Genomic DNA, 15,456 nt, shown 5'->3' with positions numbered 1-15,456 from the left:
TTGTGTCACTGTCATGAAGTCTTCCATGTATTTATAGTGCTGGGCAGATTTGAGATTTATCGCTATTTCTGTGAAAAAAGAGATTTCCAAGAGTTGCAGGAACAACTTGATGGTGAACCTGTCATGTGCCAAATTTAGATAGTTTTAATCATTTAATATTTTATTATTTTATTATTTCCTATGGAAGAAAGGGCATGTAGGAAGGTGCATGCCTGTCTAGTAGTCCAACCCCATACTCCCCTTTCCCCTGCAAATTGAAATTATTGGCCTGCTTAAACCAAACCGTGGAGGAGGATAGGACCCTACAAGATTTTTAAGATCCTGCAAGTGATATGAAATTGGCAGTTAGGGGAAAAGAAAGACTCAAGGCACTGCTGCCACCAAAAGGCAGGTATAGCTAAGCCACTTTAAGGCAGGCATAAGCAAGCGGTTGCAGTCCCTGGTGGCAGAAGGCCACTCAGGCTGCACAGATGTAGCAGCCAGTTAGCATGTGCCTGGTTTTGGACTAGCCACAGCATGCTCTTTCTTGGCCATAGAGAGTACCATAAAATTATGCTTGGAGGCAGTATTACTGTGGCTGGGATTGGAGAGAGTGTGTAGGAGACATTGAGCACAAAAGCATAAGAAATCAGGTTGGTATTTTGTTTGCACTTAGCCCAGCTTTGTAATTTGCTTTTGAAAACTAACTCTCATATGTAAACTGATAAGAACTATTTGTTTTTCTTTTAAGAAATTATTTTCCTTTTAAAAATTATATTGGGACAAAGTATCACAGATGCATGGAAAAATAAGGCCAGGCAGGATTTCAGGGTGGCATCTAATCCAGCCCTCTCCCCAGCCTGAGGAGCAAGCAGGGACTGGGCTTCGGGTGACGCAAAGACTCGTGCCAGATGATCTGTATGATCTGTACCTGAAAAATGTCTGCTCTTGCACAGTCTCCCTGCTGTAGAAAGAAAGAACTTGATTATGTGGCTGCTCTCAGTAAATGGGCTCTAGGATGCCAAAGGCAATTTAAAATCTGCAATTTATTCGTTAGCAGCAAATGCTTCTTATGTTGCAAAGTATCATAGCACATTTCCTTCACTCCTTACTCAGGTATGAAATGAAATCCAACCTTCACCTGGAGGACTTTGGCCTGTAATGACAAATAGGGAACTTTTCTTTTGCTGTTCCTTTAACATAATTTTTCTGTAGTTACAGCCATCTGTTCTTTGATTTAATGCATGCATTGTACTAAGGGAATTTAAAATACTGTCCGTAGATACTAAATTAATTTTCATGCCATAAAGCAGCCTGTGGCAGTGCTCCTAAACAAAATTCAGCATTTTTTAATAAAAAGATACTTAACATTCAAGCTATCCTGCTGACCTGACCTACATTTCCCCCTAGCTGATAAAGCAGTCTAAATATACGCAGCATGAAATGAGGATTCATAAGTATAAGCTTTCCTTCAGGAAGGGCACGCAGTGCATGGTGTACCGTGGTATAAATCCACAGGTTTTTGGCTTGAGGGACATACATTTCTATCCATTAATCAACTTTGAGCATAAAAATTCTGGCCTTTTACGAAGAGGCCACATTGATAGTATCACGGTCTAATTTTTAAAAGACTGTATGTTTCCTAAAATGTAATAAATCACTGTGAAAGGTGGGTTGGCATCCAGTCTTCCCATCTTGCAGAACTACTGGCTAATGCTTCACGTATGGAATTGAGAAAATGTTTCCTACTGCTTCTGTCTGTGAATTTCCGAAAGTGACCTAAGCTGATAAGGGCCTTACCTCACTTGCTTACTACCTTCTTCCCTGCAGAGCTTGTGGTCTAGACCTGGCTTTCCACCAGCTTCGTACCTTGTGTGTAAGGTTTATGCCTGTGCCCTGCGATTCTTTTCTGACCTGATTCCACCACAGTTATGACACCAAAACCCTAGAGACAGTAGTGGCCGTGATAACTGTATTTAGAGAACGTTAATGTAAAAGACGGCATTATGTCCGGGTCTTTAACAACAAGTGTCTGGGATTACAAAGTGAATTTCCTCCCGGCTGCATCTAATCTCTCTTTGGTCTTTTTTAAGTGTCTATTGATGCAGTATCTAAATGCCCAGCTGGCTGGTACCAACATGAGATTTAAATCCAGACTTCTAGAGGAGTCTGAATTCACTGTTCGCTGCGTGAATCTGATACAAAGGAATTAACCCTCCTCAGTTTAGAGGATCAATTCACGGCAACAGCAGCAAGAGCTGTAGATATTTTGTGCATTTCTGGTGATAGGCTTTAATTACTGAATAATATTTCCCCTAAGTAGGAATATCACAACTGTGTAGTGATGTTCACAGACCCAGGTGTTGATTGGCATGAAGTGTAACAAAAGGTTCTTGAGTCTTTTTTGCTATGAAGAGAAACACGATACTATAGCCTTTCAGATTAATTAGGCTTTATTGTCGAGTACATTGTTGCCATAACAACTGGGAGACACGTCTCTTCCAAAACATAGCACTGATCCATCTGGTACAAGCAGTGAGCAAAGAGCGTTTTAGAGGATGGTTACTGCTTTCTCTCATGTCAATTAATGATTTTAATGACATTTCAGAGCCTGCTTTTGGTCTGGAAATCTTCCTAAGCTATTCCTTGACTTCTGCTGGGGATGCTGTTTTCTTCCATGCTGTTGCAGTGTGGATTGAAGAAAACATACATGATAGGAAGAGAAGTAATGCAGTTAGTACTGTTATGGTGACACATTTCTGGCAGTCCCTATCAAATGGTTTCTGAAATACAGCTTAGGTTGCTCTCAGATATTTAGTAAGTTAAAGCACTTGGGTGTTTACTGCAAGTTTGTCACTAGTCATAATTTTGCTTACGTACTAATTTCAGATGTGGCATTCCCATCAGCCTCTGACGTTGTGTGGAGCAAATGTGTTTTAAATTCATGACTTCATGAATTCACTCAATGTTTACATGAGTCTAGCCTTCCTTTAGTTGTGTGTAAGTACTTCAGCAATCAGTACAAAGTCCGGTGCTTGCCTGGCACCTATTGATGCCCTAGAAGGAGCAGTCAGCACCTCCTCTCTTGAAATTATACCCCCCTCCTGAAAGTTTCTGATTGCCTGTTTCATTCCTTGCAGGATGCTGAGGAGCAACTCTATCAGCTGTATAAACAACGACACCTTTGCGGGCCTGAGCTCAGTGAGGCTGCTTTCCCTGTATGACAACCACATCAGCACCATCACCCCTGGAGCCTTCAGCACACTAGTCTCTTTGTCTACGATGTAAGTTATCTTTCTTACAGTTCAAATGTGTCACGATACCATTATTCCATGCTCTCCTTTGAAGAAAACATTGTTTGAGGTTCAAAATCAAAATATTTAATTATTCATATGTGGAAAACCTAAATTCAGCTCATTTAGAGAAAGAAAAAAACCATCCTACTGAAACTGCGGGTTTGAAGGATTCAAGGTGTGATTCAGAAAAACATTTGAATGGAATGGCTGAAAAAGCTTGGATGTTGCCCGCCTCAGGCAAGACAACTGCTGTTTATCCTGTCTTAGCCTAGTGCCCTGCGCAGCACACATAAAACAACCTCTGCAGGTTCACAAGTGCATAGCAGATCATACACTTTAGCTCTCCGAAGCTGCCTTAGTTTCAGTTAGAGTCTAGTTTTGGAAGAAAACTTTCTTGGAATTCAGTTAAATTATTTAAATATCAGGAAAAATCTATAAGGTTTACTAGCCGGTGCTTAGATTTTTCAAAGAAAAAAAAAAAAAGAGGACAAGGCAGTCCAGTCATACTGAACATGAATTTGAAGATCCCTACCTAAGCTTTTCTGCTAATTCTCTTCTATTTCTCAACACATCTCTGAAGTATTTCCCTTGCTTTTCGAATATTTTTTTCATTCTTTTTGTTGTGTGTCCATTTTAATGAAGTACAGACTGATAAATATGAAGCGAAAGTCTGATCTTTGTTTCCAGCTGTGAAAGGGAAGCCTGATGGAGCTGTTAATGGAAGCTGTCTGCTTAATTCCATTCACACTGCCCTGAAAACACACCCTAATTGTCCAACCAAAACAAACTTCTGGTGCTATCGCATTTCTGGTTTTGAAAGTAGATTCCATCATGTTTTACTCGTGGTATCCATTTTTAAAGGCTTTGGGGAAGACGGAAGTGCCGAGTCTCAGCTGTTTCATTGCTCACACTTTCAGTATTTTGTTAATAACTTTTCAGCAGCAAATAAGTTCTCATTCTGACATGAGCTCAATGCAGCATAAAGAACCCAGACTCTTCTACCATTTCTTTTTCCTAGCCCAAAAGCTTCTTGAAGCTGGTGGACAAAGAGACAAACACAACCAGATATTTTTATTGACCAATAGTATTGACCATATTGGTCAAATAGTACTGGCCAAAAGCTAGTCCTCACTGTGTTGCAAGCCATGCCCACGGGTCTGCCTGCCTGCTTCTTGCACCATGGACTCTGTGTTTCCTTCCATGGGACCCTCCATAGCTGTGACTCTGAATTAGTCTATAAATTCCCTATCCTGTTTGCACTGAAATGTCTTTGTCATGTTTTCTTAGTAGACAGACAGTTTTCTTCTTTGTTTATCATTCAGCTGCAGATAAAGGAAATTACAGTTTCTACCAGCAGCAGTTAAAACTGCTGATAATTAGGCTGCATTGCTCTGGCACTGACCGTTATAATCGTGTTGGTCACGGCAGGTTCCTAGCTGTGCCTTGATGAGAAAGGTTGTTCTTTGATGCTTTTTCACTGTGTTTGATCCAGCATCCAATAAAGTCAGGAGAAAGAGCGCTGTTGACTTCTTTAGACCTTGATTCAAGGCCAAAATGTTATTTCAGATATAAATGCAAAATGCAGAAGCGTTAATTTCCTCACAGAACTCCATTGTAGGTGGTTATATCAAATAACAACACTACTGAAGATGTGTAGTATGACCACTTTTCCTGTTCAACCCACACTTGGTGAGTTTGTCAGCTTTGTGTAATAAATCATTTTTGTATCTATTAATATGAGCCACATATTTATACAAAGTTTAACATTTCTTTCCATTTTTATTTTGGCATATTTACAGAACTTTAGAAAATATTGCTCCCTTTGTTACTGCTCTTTGAGAGTCAGCCTCGTTGATATTATCAAAACATGGACAGCTCTGAAAATAGTGCCAAGACTATAATGGAGTTCAGTTGGGGGAGAAACATCTATTTTGTAAAGTATTGCAAAAAAATAGCTATTTTTTATTATTTGTTACTAGTTAAATTGGATATTTGGCATACTAGTTTCAAGTGTACTTGCACTTCTGCATACACATTGTTCAGTAATGTCTTTCAGTCCTTACACAGTCAGGTGGGCGTGTTTGCAAACAGAACTGGTTTGCCATGAATTAAACATGCAACGATTCTAGCATAAACTTAACTTAAATTCTAGGATATATTTCCTGCCTAATTTCAACAATATCCAGATGTGTTTCAGTATGTTTTTCTAACAGGTCACCAGAATTCATTTAAATATTTAATATTCTGTGGCTTCTTTGCAAATTTTAACAGAGATACTTGTAATTGGATAGGCGTTTTTCTTTCCTCAAGACTTCTGTTCACCCTTGATTTTAAAAATATGCCTATATCCATGATGAAATACTTAAAAAGTTAATGTTAATAAGATGTCTTTGCTAAAAGCTTGATTACTCTGTTTCTGTGTGAGTGGTTGAATCGTTATTTTAGGTGTAGAAAGTCTGATTACTAATGACTAATTTTTATAGTATTTTGACTGCCCAGCATTACTGTTTGTGATTTAAGAACTCTGTTTGAATAGCCACATTCAAAGATAAAGCTTTTGCAACTCATTGGCCTCTCCAAACTTTCAGTTGCTTGATGTGTGAATTAGGGAAGCTCTTGCCGAATGTGATGTGTTAGAGATCCTTGACTTTACATTTTTTTTCCAAGAGTTGCATCAAAATCTGCCATGGAGACAGCATGTATGTTGGCATATGTGTCAGCTTCATACTGTGTAAAAGCAAAAATTTTAAATTTTGTTTTTAAATTTAATCTAAATTTTAATTTAAAATTATTTTTTAATTTTAATTAGAATTTAAAAAATTAAGCGGCTCAAAGCAACTGGGAAAAGGAAAGAATTTAGATGGTGCTGAAGTGGCAAGGGGATGTGTGTAATGTGTGAGAAGATAAATTTGTCCTTTATTCCCAGAGTTATTTTTGTTTCAAAACGATGGATTTGCTTCTCTGTTTCTTCATTTTGTGTGTAGGAATTTACTTTTTGTTAACTTCTCAAGAGAAGCATAATCCAAGTTTTACTCCAAGAATTTAGTAAATTTTAGGTTGTATGTTAGCCTGTGTTTGCCAAGAAGTGAATGAGGGTTTGTGGATAGTTCCTGCTGCTCAGCTAATGTGCAGTAGCACATTAAGTCCAAGTGACCTCTGTAGAATGGGTAGAATTACTATTTTGATGGGAGCATTTTAGAGTTTGAACACATGAATGTTTTTGAAGGTTTTTGATGTGTCCTGAGAAGGTGCTCTAGATGTGCAAAATGTTGCATTCGGAGCTGTGGGTTATTCAGAAGCCTGATTATATACACCTGGTGTTTGCATCCAGTTGGCGCTTTGGGTCGTGGAAGTTGTTCTGTGAATATGATCTCACTCTCTTCCATCAGTGGAACAAATGGCCTTTGAAGCATCAGTTCACTTAGCTTTGCAGGTTTAAGCACTTCATTTAAACCCTCTGCCTACGCCAAAGTATGTCAGTATGGAAAATATACAAGGCATCCTGCATGTGGTCCCATTATGGATTAAAGGAAATGGAAAACAATTCAGCAGGAATATAACCAGACTTGGAGTGATGCTTTCAGTGCTTGTTTGCACGTTCTGTGAAAGCCCCTCAGTACCCCATCCATTTTCTGACCTTTACACACTGAATTAGCCTTGCTATTGAATCCTAGGCAACAGGACTAGGTTGAGTTATTTCTATTATTAAACATTATGCTGAGTTTTCTCCCCTCCCATTGTCCCTCTACATAATGTTCGATGGTTTGTGCTAGACCCCCATGTAATTACACACCCGAAGCTCGAGGCTATTGCAGTGATTGAGGTGTGCTTTTTTGCAATGCGGCGAGCAGCTGTAAATCATATTGTGGGTATGCGATACTGGCCTAGAACCTATGTAATTTAGGAATTGGTTTGGCTTTGTTTTCTTACTGCCACATCTCAGCTGCACCAGATGTTTTCGTCTTCAGTGCTGTTGCTTTCTGAAGGAATTGCTTGGCTGAAAGTCTAATGTGATTTTTGACTATGGGTTTAGGTTTGTAAAAGTATCTTGCAGTTGAAGACTTCTAAGGTCTTCGGCTACTACACCTGCACTTGAAGTGTGTGTGAGCAGAACCTGCTTTTTTAGGACCTTAAACTTTTTCGTCTTTAAAATATGTAGCCCTGTAGAGGAATTTCATTATCATCTCTTTTTCTCTCGCAGAGAGAAGATAACCCTCAGACGTATTCGCATATGCTGTGAGAATTCCACAAATGTTGGTTCAGATACCTCATTTTCCAGACACAGGGCTCTAACAGCTCATTTTTCTTCCACGAGGCAACCCAAGACTGAGGCTATTGATTCTCTCTGGCTTTATATATAAGATAATCAGTCTCCTTTTCACCAGGAACATCAGCCTCTTTCCTTCATTGGAAGCTCAGTCATAAAAAAATCTTAGACACAAGTTATGTATAGGCATTTAGGTACAGGACTCCACTAACATTTTTTTTCCGAAGACCCTCAGCTCTTATTCTAGTTAGCTTAGAAGGATGATTGCTTAAAAGAAGTGTCACCTTACACTCCTTTCATTCCAAGGATCACAAGCTATTAAGAAATACAAATGAACAATATTTTCTCTGTACTGACTTTGTGTATGATACAGGTACTACACTGAGAAATTGCTATAACCTCTGTGTTTTCACTGGTTGATGACAGGGTGGATAGAGCTGTCCTTTCCTAAAAACTGCTAGCCTAAGCTACGCTAAGAACCCCTCCCTCGCAGGGAGGCTATCGAATGGCTACTTTGGGTCCTGCCCACCGCAGTGCCTCGGCTAGGCTGCAGCTGCATTTGCAAGGTATTTCGGGAGCTGTAGCAAGATTGGATGCAGGCTTCACAAAATTCAAAGGCCAGTGGGTCGTGTGCTTTTCACTGCAGATGTACTGACCTGAGAAAGCTGGATGAGAAGTGGCTCAAGCCTACATACTGCTCAAGTGCTGCCTCATGCGTCAAAAGAATATATATATTTGTGTGTGTGTGTGTACGTATATACATATATTTGTATACATATACAGTGTGCTATCCTTACTATTTCTGTATAGTGGGGCTAAACTTTATCCATGGTATTCCCTGAGGGATCACACTTAAGGTCATGGATATGTGGGTGTAATGTGTGAGGTGAGTTTCGACTTGACTATGAGCTGTAGCTTGAGTTGAAATACACCATAAACACAGCCCTGCTGCTGGTATAACTATGTCTAAAGAAGGAATCTGAGCAGTAAGTATTTTGGTTTATATATGTGTGTGTGTATATCTATATATATGTGTGTGTGTGTATATATAAAAATAAATAAATATAAATATATATATAAAAATATATATACATATATAGAGAGAGTAATTACAACCATAATCGCAGTATAAAATCTGTGTAGAAAATGCCTAATCTGTAGAACAGAGCAGGATCTCACTGAAACAGATGGCAGGAAGGAGGTTGGGCTTGGAACCCATAGTCTTTCCATAGTTATTTAAGTATTTCTGTATGTTCATGTTCAATGCGATTATGTCTTGTTCCATTTCAGTAATTTGCTGGCTAACTCCTTTAACTGTAACTGCCACTTGGCTTGGCTGGGAAAATGGCTGAGGAAGAAGAGAATTGTCAGTGGAAATCCACGCTGCTTGAAACCTTTTTTCTTAAAGGATATTCCAATCCAAGATGTGGATGCCCAGGACTTCACCTGTGATGGTAAGCAAATCCAATCAGATTTGGCATTTATGATAATGTCGACATCTCTGTGAAGGCCTCCCTGCCTATCAATTAATGCTGCATAGTGAACTTTTCAGCTTAGTGGTGAGGAAGACAGCTATCCAGAGCTGAAGATCATCGTTCCCTATCAGAAGTTCATTTTTATTCTTGATTTCCAGCTTCTGCACTTCTGCCATCTGCACCTAAATATAAGAATAATGTTTTTCCTTAAACCTTGCCAGCCTGTCCCTGGCCATATATGCTCGTAGATAAATGTTCCGCATTGTATAATCCTGATATAATCCTGGCCCTTCCTCCCACTTCCTTATTCATAGAACTGGTTAAAATTCTTTGAAGCCAGTGGAAATGATGCTTGTTTGGAAAGTCTTAGATTTTGGAGATTGTTCAATTTCAGCAGTAGCAGGGATAAATATAGAGAAAAAAAAATAGATACCATGTGAAATGACTCTGTGATGCTTAATTCTTTGTAGTGTCCATATAGGTAAAAAAAAAAGAGCAACAACAAAACAAACAAAAAATCTGTAGAAATTTCCTCCATTAGGAAGGAGGATGGAAAACACTGAGAAATGTGTGATGCAACATTTGATAGGGTTTGCAATCTCCAGGCAAAACCCTTGTTCTCTCTTCTGATCAAGCAGAATTTAGAGATCATCATACAGAGAAAAACTCATGAATCCACTGCTGCTTTGACTCGTAGGCTGTGGTTGCCCGTTAAACCTCGATATGCTGGAGCTGCAGGTTGTCATCCCTCCAAAGAGACCGTAGGAGCGGTGGGAATTTCCTACTTAGCGCGGAAGGGAATTCCTGTCCTAATCCAGCAGCCTGGCAGCAGGCCCAGGCGCTTGGGCTCAGGGCTCTCGGGACCCACGTTTAGTCATTAAAGAACAACTGGCTTTTAGTTTGGGAAAAAAATATCCTGGTCAACAAAATAACATTGCACACTTAGCAGCTTTCTGTGTCGTACAGTCACGCAGACAGCCGTCACGAATGAAAGGTAGCTGGTGGCAGCATGTAAAACACAGAATACAGAGGGAAATCAAATATGCTAGAGAAAGTCGCTTCTTCAGCACGTTTGTGAAGGGCTTTGAATTTTGTTTCTAGTAGTACAGTTCAGCTGGGGAGAGGAAGGAAAAAGATCTTCCCTGTTCTTCTGTAGGCTGGCTGTGCTTCTCCGTCACTCTGCATACAAAGGTTCCCAGCCAGGCATTTCTGGGTAACTCTTTTATCTTGCAGCAGCAGTTCCAGTCCTGTTCCATAGTCTCAGTGCTCTTGCGTATATCCAGCAGAGAGGAGGAAGAAGCAGATCTGTCTCAATTAGTCCTTGCATCAGTTTTTTTTTTTTTTTAAAAAAAAGCAGGCCCCTGGCGAACGGGTGGCGGCGTGCTCCAGGAGGCAGCGCTGTGCCTCGGCGCTGGGGCTGCCCGGGCCCGCAGGCGTTGGCGTGCAGCCTTCCACCGCCACCGACGGGAGCCACCACTGACGCTTTCCTTTCACGTGCAGCGTGATGCTGCATTTGCCTTATGTTTTGCAAAGTCTGTTGTTTTGGGGGAAAATCCATGCTTTAATGCTCTCAACTTCAAAGACTTGGTTTCTTCTACACAAACCCTGTTGTTCTTCAATTACGAGATTTAATCTGCTGTTTATGGAACTGCAAATCCATTTTTGGAGACTGTTGATATTTTTGTGTGTGCACAGATGGATCACCAGCAGTTTGAAGTATGCTGCTTAGCTTGTTGTTTGCCTGGTTATCCTCATCAAAAGCAATGAAGTTTTTCAATTCCAATGGTAAATGAAGTGCCAGGCTGACATTAAAAGATACAAAATTAACAGCTGAAAACTTTATTTAAAAAAATCTTTGTAACGCAAAGTAGATGGTGAATGTCATCTATGTAGACCAGTTGAAGGGTAATATTCCGGTAAAGTTCTCCATTTCAGCTAGTGCATCCAGAGGGTTGGGGTGGTTTTGGGATTTACCTAACTCATTTACTGTAATTTGTAAAATTATGCAGAAGTAGATTCCACTTGGATAAAATTATTTCTTTGAAAATATTAATATCCAATTTTTGTGTTGCAAGTCCAACATGCTGCTTGTTGCCTGAAGAACCTGCATCATCAGGTAGATACTGAGTATTGGGAGTTAATTTAAAATATTGTGCTGGTTGTTATAGATTCCAGGATGCCCCTTTTTGGTCCTTGCAAGCGGTTACCTCTGAAGTGCCTCACTCTGGGCTGTAAAGCTGATTTCCTTCCCTAACGCCGGGTGCTCTCCTCCGCAGGCAACGACGAGAGCAGCTGCTCGCTCTCTCCGCCCTGTCCCCCGCAGTGTACCTGCCTGGATTCGGTGGTGCGCTGCAGCAACAAAGGGCTGCGTGTCTTGCCCAAAGGAATTCCCAAAGATGTGACCGAGCTGTAAGTGACGTTTTACATAGCTTCTTTCCTGCAAAGTTCATAAAGTGATGTGGCGGGAGGCTTCGTAGGGCCCTGGGCGGTTTGCCTTTGATTGCAGGCAAAATTCCAGCGACTGGTGCTTTGGTGCTTTCCCTGTGTCTTCACTGTTGTGATCTTCATACTTCTTCCTCCCTTGACTGAATGCATTGCTCTGCAATGGCAAGAGAGTCCTTGCACCCATTGATTCTGTGCACGGGGAACAAATGCATATGTTAGTACTGAACGATCCTTTGGTGGGGCTGAGCAGCCTGAGTTCACAAGGGGCAGTTTGAAGGGGTGATGGAAATACATTCCTGACTTACACATACGTAAGTTAATTATCCTCTGAGGAGAGAAAAAAAAAAGCAAAAAAAAGGCAAGCCAGCGGTGGAAACAAACAGTGGATTCTTTTCTCCAAACCTCATGAAATGGCTAAAATAATGGATAATTAGATTAAATTGTAAAGTAAACTTGTTTGAGTTGAGAACCATCTTTCCAGTCTTCTTTTCTGCTACCACTTGCAATGAATTTATACTGGGTTTTGGTTCTTTCCATGGAAAGAAAATGCAGTGGGGGAACTGCTTGGCTTAAACAGTTGACAATAGAAATACAGCGCTTTTCCCTTTAGGTCCTTTTTCAAGTCTATCCCAGATGAGTTGTTACTGAAAGTCGTTACAATCCGAAGGACATTTTTGTATTAGCTGGTTGAGTTGGTGTGTTCAGTGAGTTTCCTAATGAATGAAAATCTGCTTCTGCGTTGCTCTAATTAGCAGTGAGGTACCTGATGAATGAGATACTCCCTTCACAGTGGAAGGGGCTTTGCACTGTTATTACGAAGGCTGCAGTCAAATGCAAGGCTTTGCTGTTTAATGAGGAGTGGACTGAAAGCATGTGTGGGAATTCAAAGTAACATGGATATTTTGCATAAATGAATACATCCTTGGGACCACTGTTAATCAGGGCATGGTTAATAGTGGTTTGAATTAAAAGCCAAGCTTCAGCCTTTACATTACCATGAATGATAAAGACTGCAAGGTTGTTTCTGCCCTGTTCCTGTTCAGGTCTCATTATTGCTTTCAAATGTGATTTGCCAACAGTAAGATATCACAGATGTTACTTTGATTTCCGCTGCCACACGAAGGAATCTTTATGTTTAAATTTCACATATTCAGTGTACCGATACTATCTGATACACTGACGACATAACTTTCAGGAAAGGAGTGAAATTAATCTCACATTCTTGAAAACTGCTATATTTCTTAAGCTCTTTCTTGGCAAATGAGGCAGCAGGCTGGAAGTGAGCAGTTTGAGTTCATAGGAATTTACATGACTGTCTTCTTCAGTAGGAGCCGCTTGGCTGTGCCAGCCTCTTGTTGGGCTTTCTGCTTCGAATCCAGAAATGTGTCAGCTGAACACAGTCAGCCGTGGACTGGCTGGCTCCAAATTTCTCATGTCCTGCAAATACAACCTTGAATCTGTCCCAGCTGTCTCCAAATTCAGTCCTGATCTCACTCTTCTGTCTTTCCACCAACATAAACTGAGCTCCTTATTTGTGTCTGTACCAGATGATGAGCTTCAGGTACCAGAGCAAAAATTTTCATGTGTTTCTGAAAACTGTGACAAGACTGAAATGAAAAAGAGAAAATCAGTCTTACTTGCTTTTCCTCTGCTTCCAGATTGTGTTGAAGATGTTGCTCATAATCTAGAAGATTCTATCATCTAGGTCCCCAGTTGCATCAGAGGACAGAGATTTCACAAAGGGGTAAAAAGGGGACACGGGTATAAAGATCCTCCTGTCCTCATCACCACGGCGCTCTCTCTGCGCGAGGCCGGAGTGGCCATGCAGGGCAGCGGTTTCGTGGGATTTTTATGAATGCTCCAGTCTGGCATTTATAAATTACCATTATTGAAGTGCTCGTTTACAAGGCACATTAACTGCAGTTGTACAAAAACACAACATAGTTTAAGAAAAAGCATTGCCATGTATCTAGAGAGACCAATCTGTTAAGGCTGAATATGGCCTTCTCAGAAGTTCTTTTAAATTCTTTCAGAGATCTTGAAATAGCCTTAAAACGGGAATTCTTTCATTGTAACAGATATTAAATAACAGCGTGCCAAACTGAACATACCTCTTGCACAGGCACGTAGAGACAGTGCTACCCTCCACTGGGTAGAGCTTCACTGTACCCAAGTCCTGCAGAAAGGTCGCCAGCAATGTTTTATGGCATGGTGGACTGGAGACTTAGGCTCATGCCTTCCAACTTTCTTCCTGAGTTTCTGTTCTGCATGTGTTTTATAGACAAACACTGGAAAGCTGTGATCTCCTTCGTGTTCAGAGCTGGGAATGACAGGCGGCGTGACGAGTCTGGTTTGCACAACCTTTGGGAGGAGGGACTACCCAGCAGGAAAGGCTTCCATGTAGAATAAGGTTGAAAAGATGACCAAGTGTCCTGGCTTTTTAGAGGGATAATAATGTAAGAAATTTCTATTTCCTAGCAATTCTTTCACAAAACCCTGTTGCCATGGACAAGCCTTCTTTCAGCTTCCTGGAAAAGGGAAATGTTATTTCTTTCAAATTCCTTTGCTGTATATTTGTGTCCTGCCTACACTTTTTCCCACTGTTTACTTGCTCTGATGAGAAGCCTCGGTTCTTTGAACATAATCAGTTTTCTAGTCCAGACGTTTAGAAGTAAAATACTCATGCAATGAGCTAGTCTGCAGCTTAGCCTCACTCCTGCTTAGCGTCCTAGGCTTTCCTTCTCTTCTTTTTTTAAATCTGACTACGATTCCCATGCTCTTTTTCCTTTAACATGTTACTTCAGTGTGCAAGGGCCAGCATTTTCTTTTTTTTCCACAAAACTGTGGTCTATTTCTAATCAAGTCTTATCTGACAACATCCAGCTGTTTTTATGGACCTACAGCAAATAATAATTTGCACTGGGGAAAAAGTTGGAGGCAGTTATGTTGACAGTGTGTGTATAAGTTGTAACATAATGAGCATGGTGTATTTTAGAATAAATATATACTAATCATGTCGTCTCTAGACTCCAAATGTTGTCATGACACTGAGCTATCTGATAGCAGTGATGGGGTTATTAGAAAAACATGTGTCCATACATCATTTTTAGTGATTATTTTGCTTTCCATTTATATTAATATACATTAATATTTTCATTTAGTTTTGTCATTTCTCTTTCTCTCCTCCCAAGCCTCCTATCTCCCACTGGCGACCTCCAGCTGTGGATGTCCCACCTGGCCTTTGCGGTGTCCCCTCTCCTGGGGGGTTTTGCTCCGGTTAGTTCATTTAGCCTGCGTGCTCTTCCACGACCTGTTGGCAGAGCCGTTTTGCAAGCAGCCGACCTGCCCGTCAGCAGAGGGATCCCGTCCGGCTGCCCCTTAGCTCTCCTTCCCCCGCCCCAGCTGCTGCCCGTCGCTGCCTTCTCCAGTCGCCAAGATCATTCTGGCGATCGCTTCTGCCTTCCAGAGCGTTCGCTGCCGCGTCTGCGTGGGGTTCTTTACTCCACCGTGCAAGGCGCTCGTGCCTTGTGGCAAAGCAGTGCCTCGACCCGGGCCCACCAGATTGCTGCAATGACGTACGCTCTCAGCAGTTAGCTACGGTACGTGTAGACTATCCTGACAGTCTAGTGCGATCTTTCCATGTTCCTATATTGCTGTTGATCAAAGGGATAACGCTGAAGTGAGATATCTGATAAAAATCATCTGCTTCGGGATGCAGATGCCTTTGCTCGCCTGGGAGTCGGCACTGCTTCGCGCACTAACCCTGAACACAGGCTGCAGCGAATTTTCCTTTGGTAAGAAAGGAGAGAAACGGTTTAGCTCAAAGCTTAGGCTTAGGCGGTCCTGCGTCGTAAAAGGCTTTACAGCTGCCTAATTCACTGTAACAGGGAAACTGTTCCATTTGGGAGAATGGGTCAGTCTGTAGAAGGATGTTTGAGCTACAGCTGAAAGAGAGGAGTCAAATCTGTGCTTCAGATCTGACAGTTTGGAAAAG

At 41.1% G+C, this 15,456-nt stretch overlaps 1 protein-coding gene across 4 annotated transcripts in view; it reads left to right on the top strand.

The window, feature by feature from the left end:
* The window catches only part of SLIT3 (slit guidance ligand 3), a 517,687-nt gene that overhangs the window by 407,026 nt on the left and 95,205 nt on the right, over positions 1 to 15,456 (top strand). For all 4 annotated transcript variants that reach the window (XM_067304842.1, XM_067304843.1, XM_067304841.1 and 1 more), the window contains 3 exons: positions 3,120 to 3,263; positions 8,833 to 8,996; positions 11,294 to 11,426. In XM_067304842.1, the coding sequence (XP_067160943.1) occupies positions 3,120 to 3,263; positions 8,833 to 8,996; positions 11,294 to 11,426 (441 nt within the window). The remainder of the gene's footprint in view (positions 1 to 3,119; positions 3,264 to 8,832; positions 8,997 to 11,293; positions 11,427 to 15,456) is intronic.

This window comes from Apteryx mantelli, chromosome 14 (assembly GCF_036417845.1).
Source record: "Apteryx mantelli isolate bAptMan1 chromosome 14, bAptMan1.hap1, whole genome shotgun sequence".
In the NCBI taxonomy this organism is placed as follows: domain Eukaryota; kingdom Metazoa; phylum Chordata; class Aves; order Apterygiformes; family Apterygidae; genus Apteryx; species Apteryx mantelli.
Note: the sequence above shows the minus strand (reverse complement) of the source record. Positions and strands in the feature narration are given on the sequence as shown.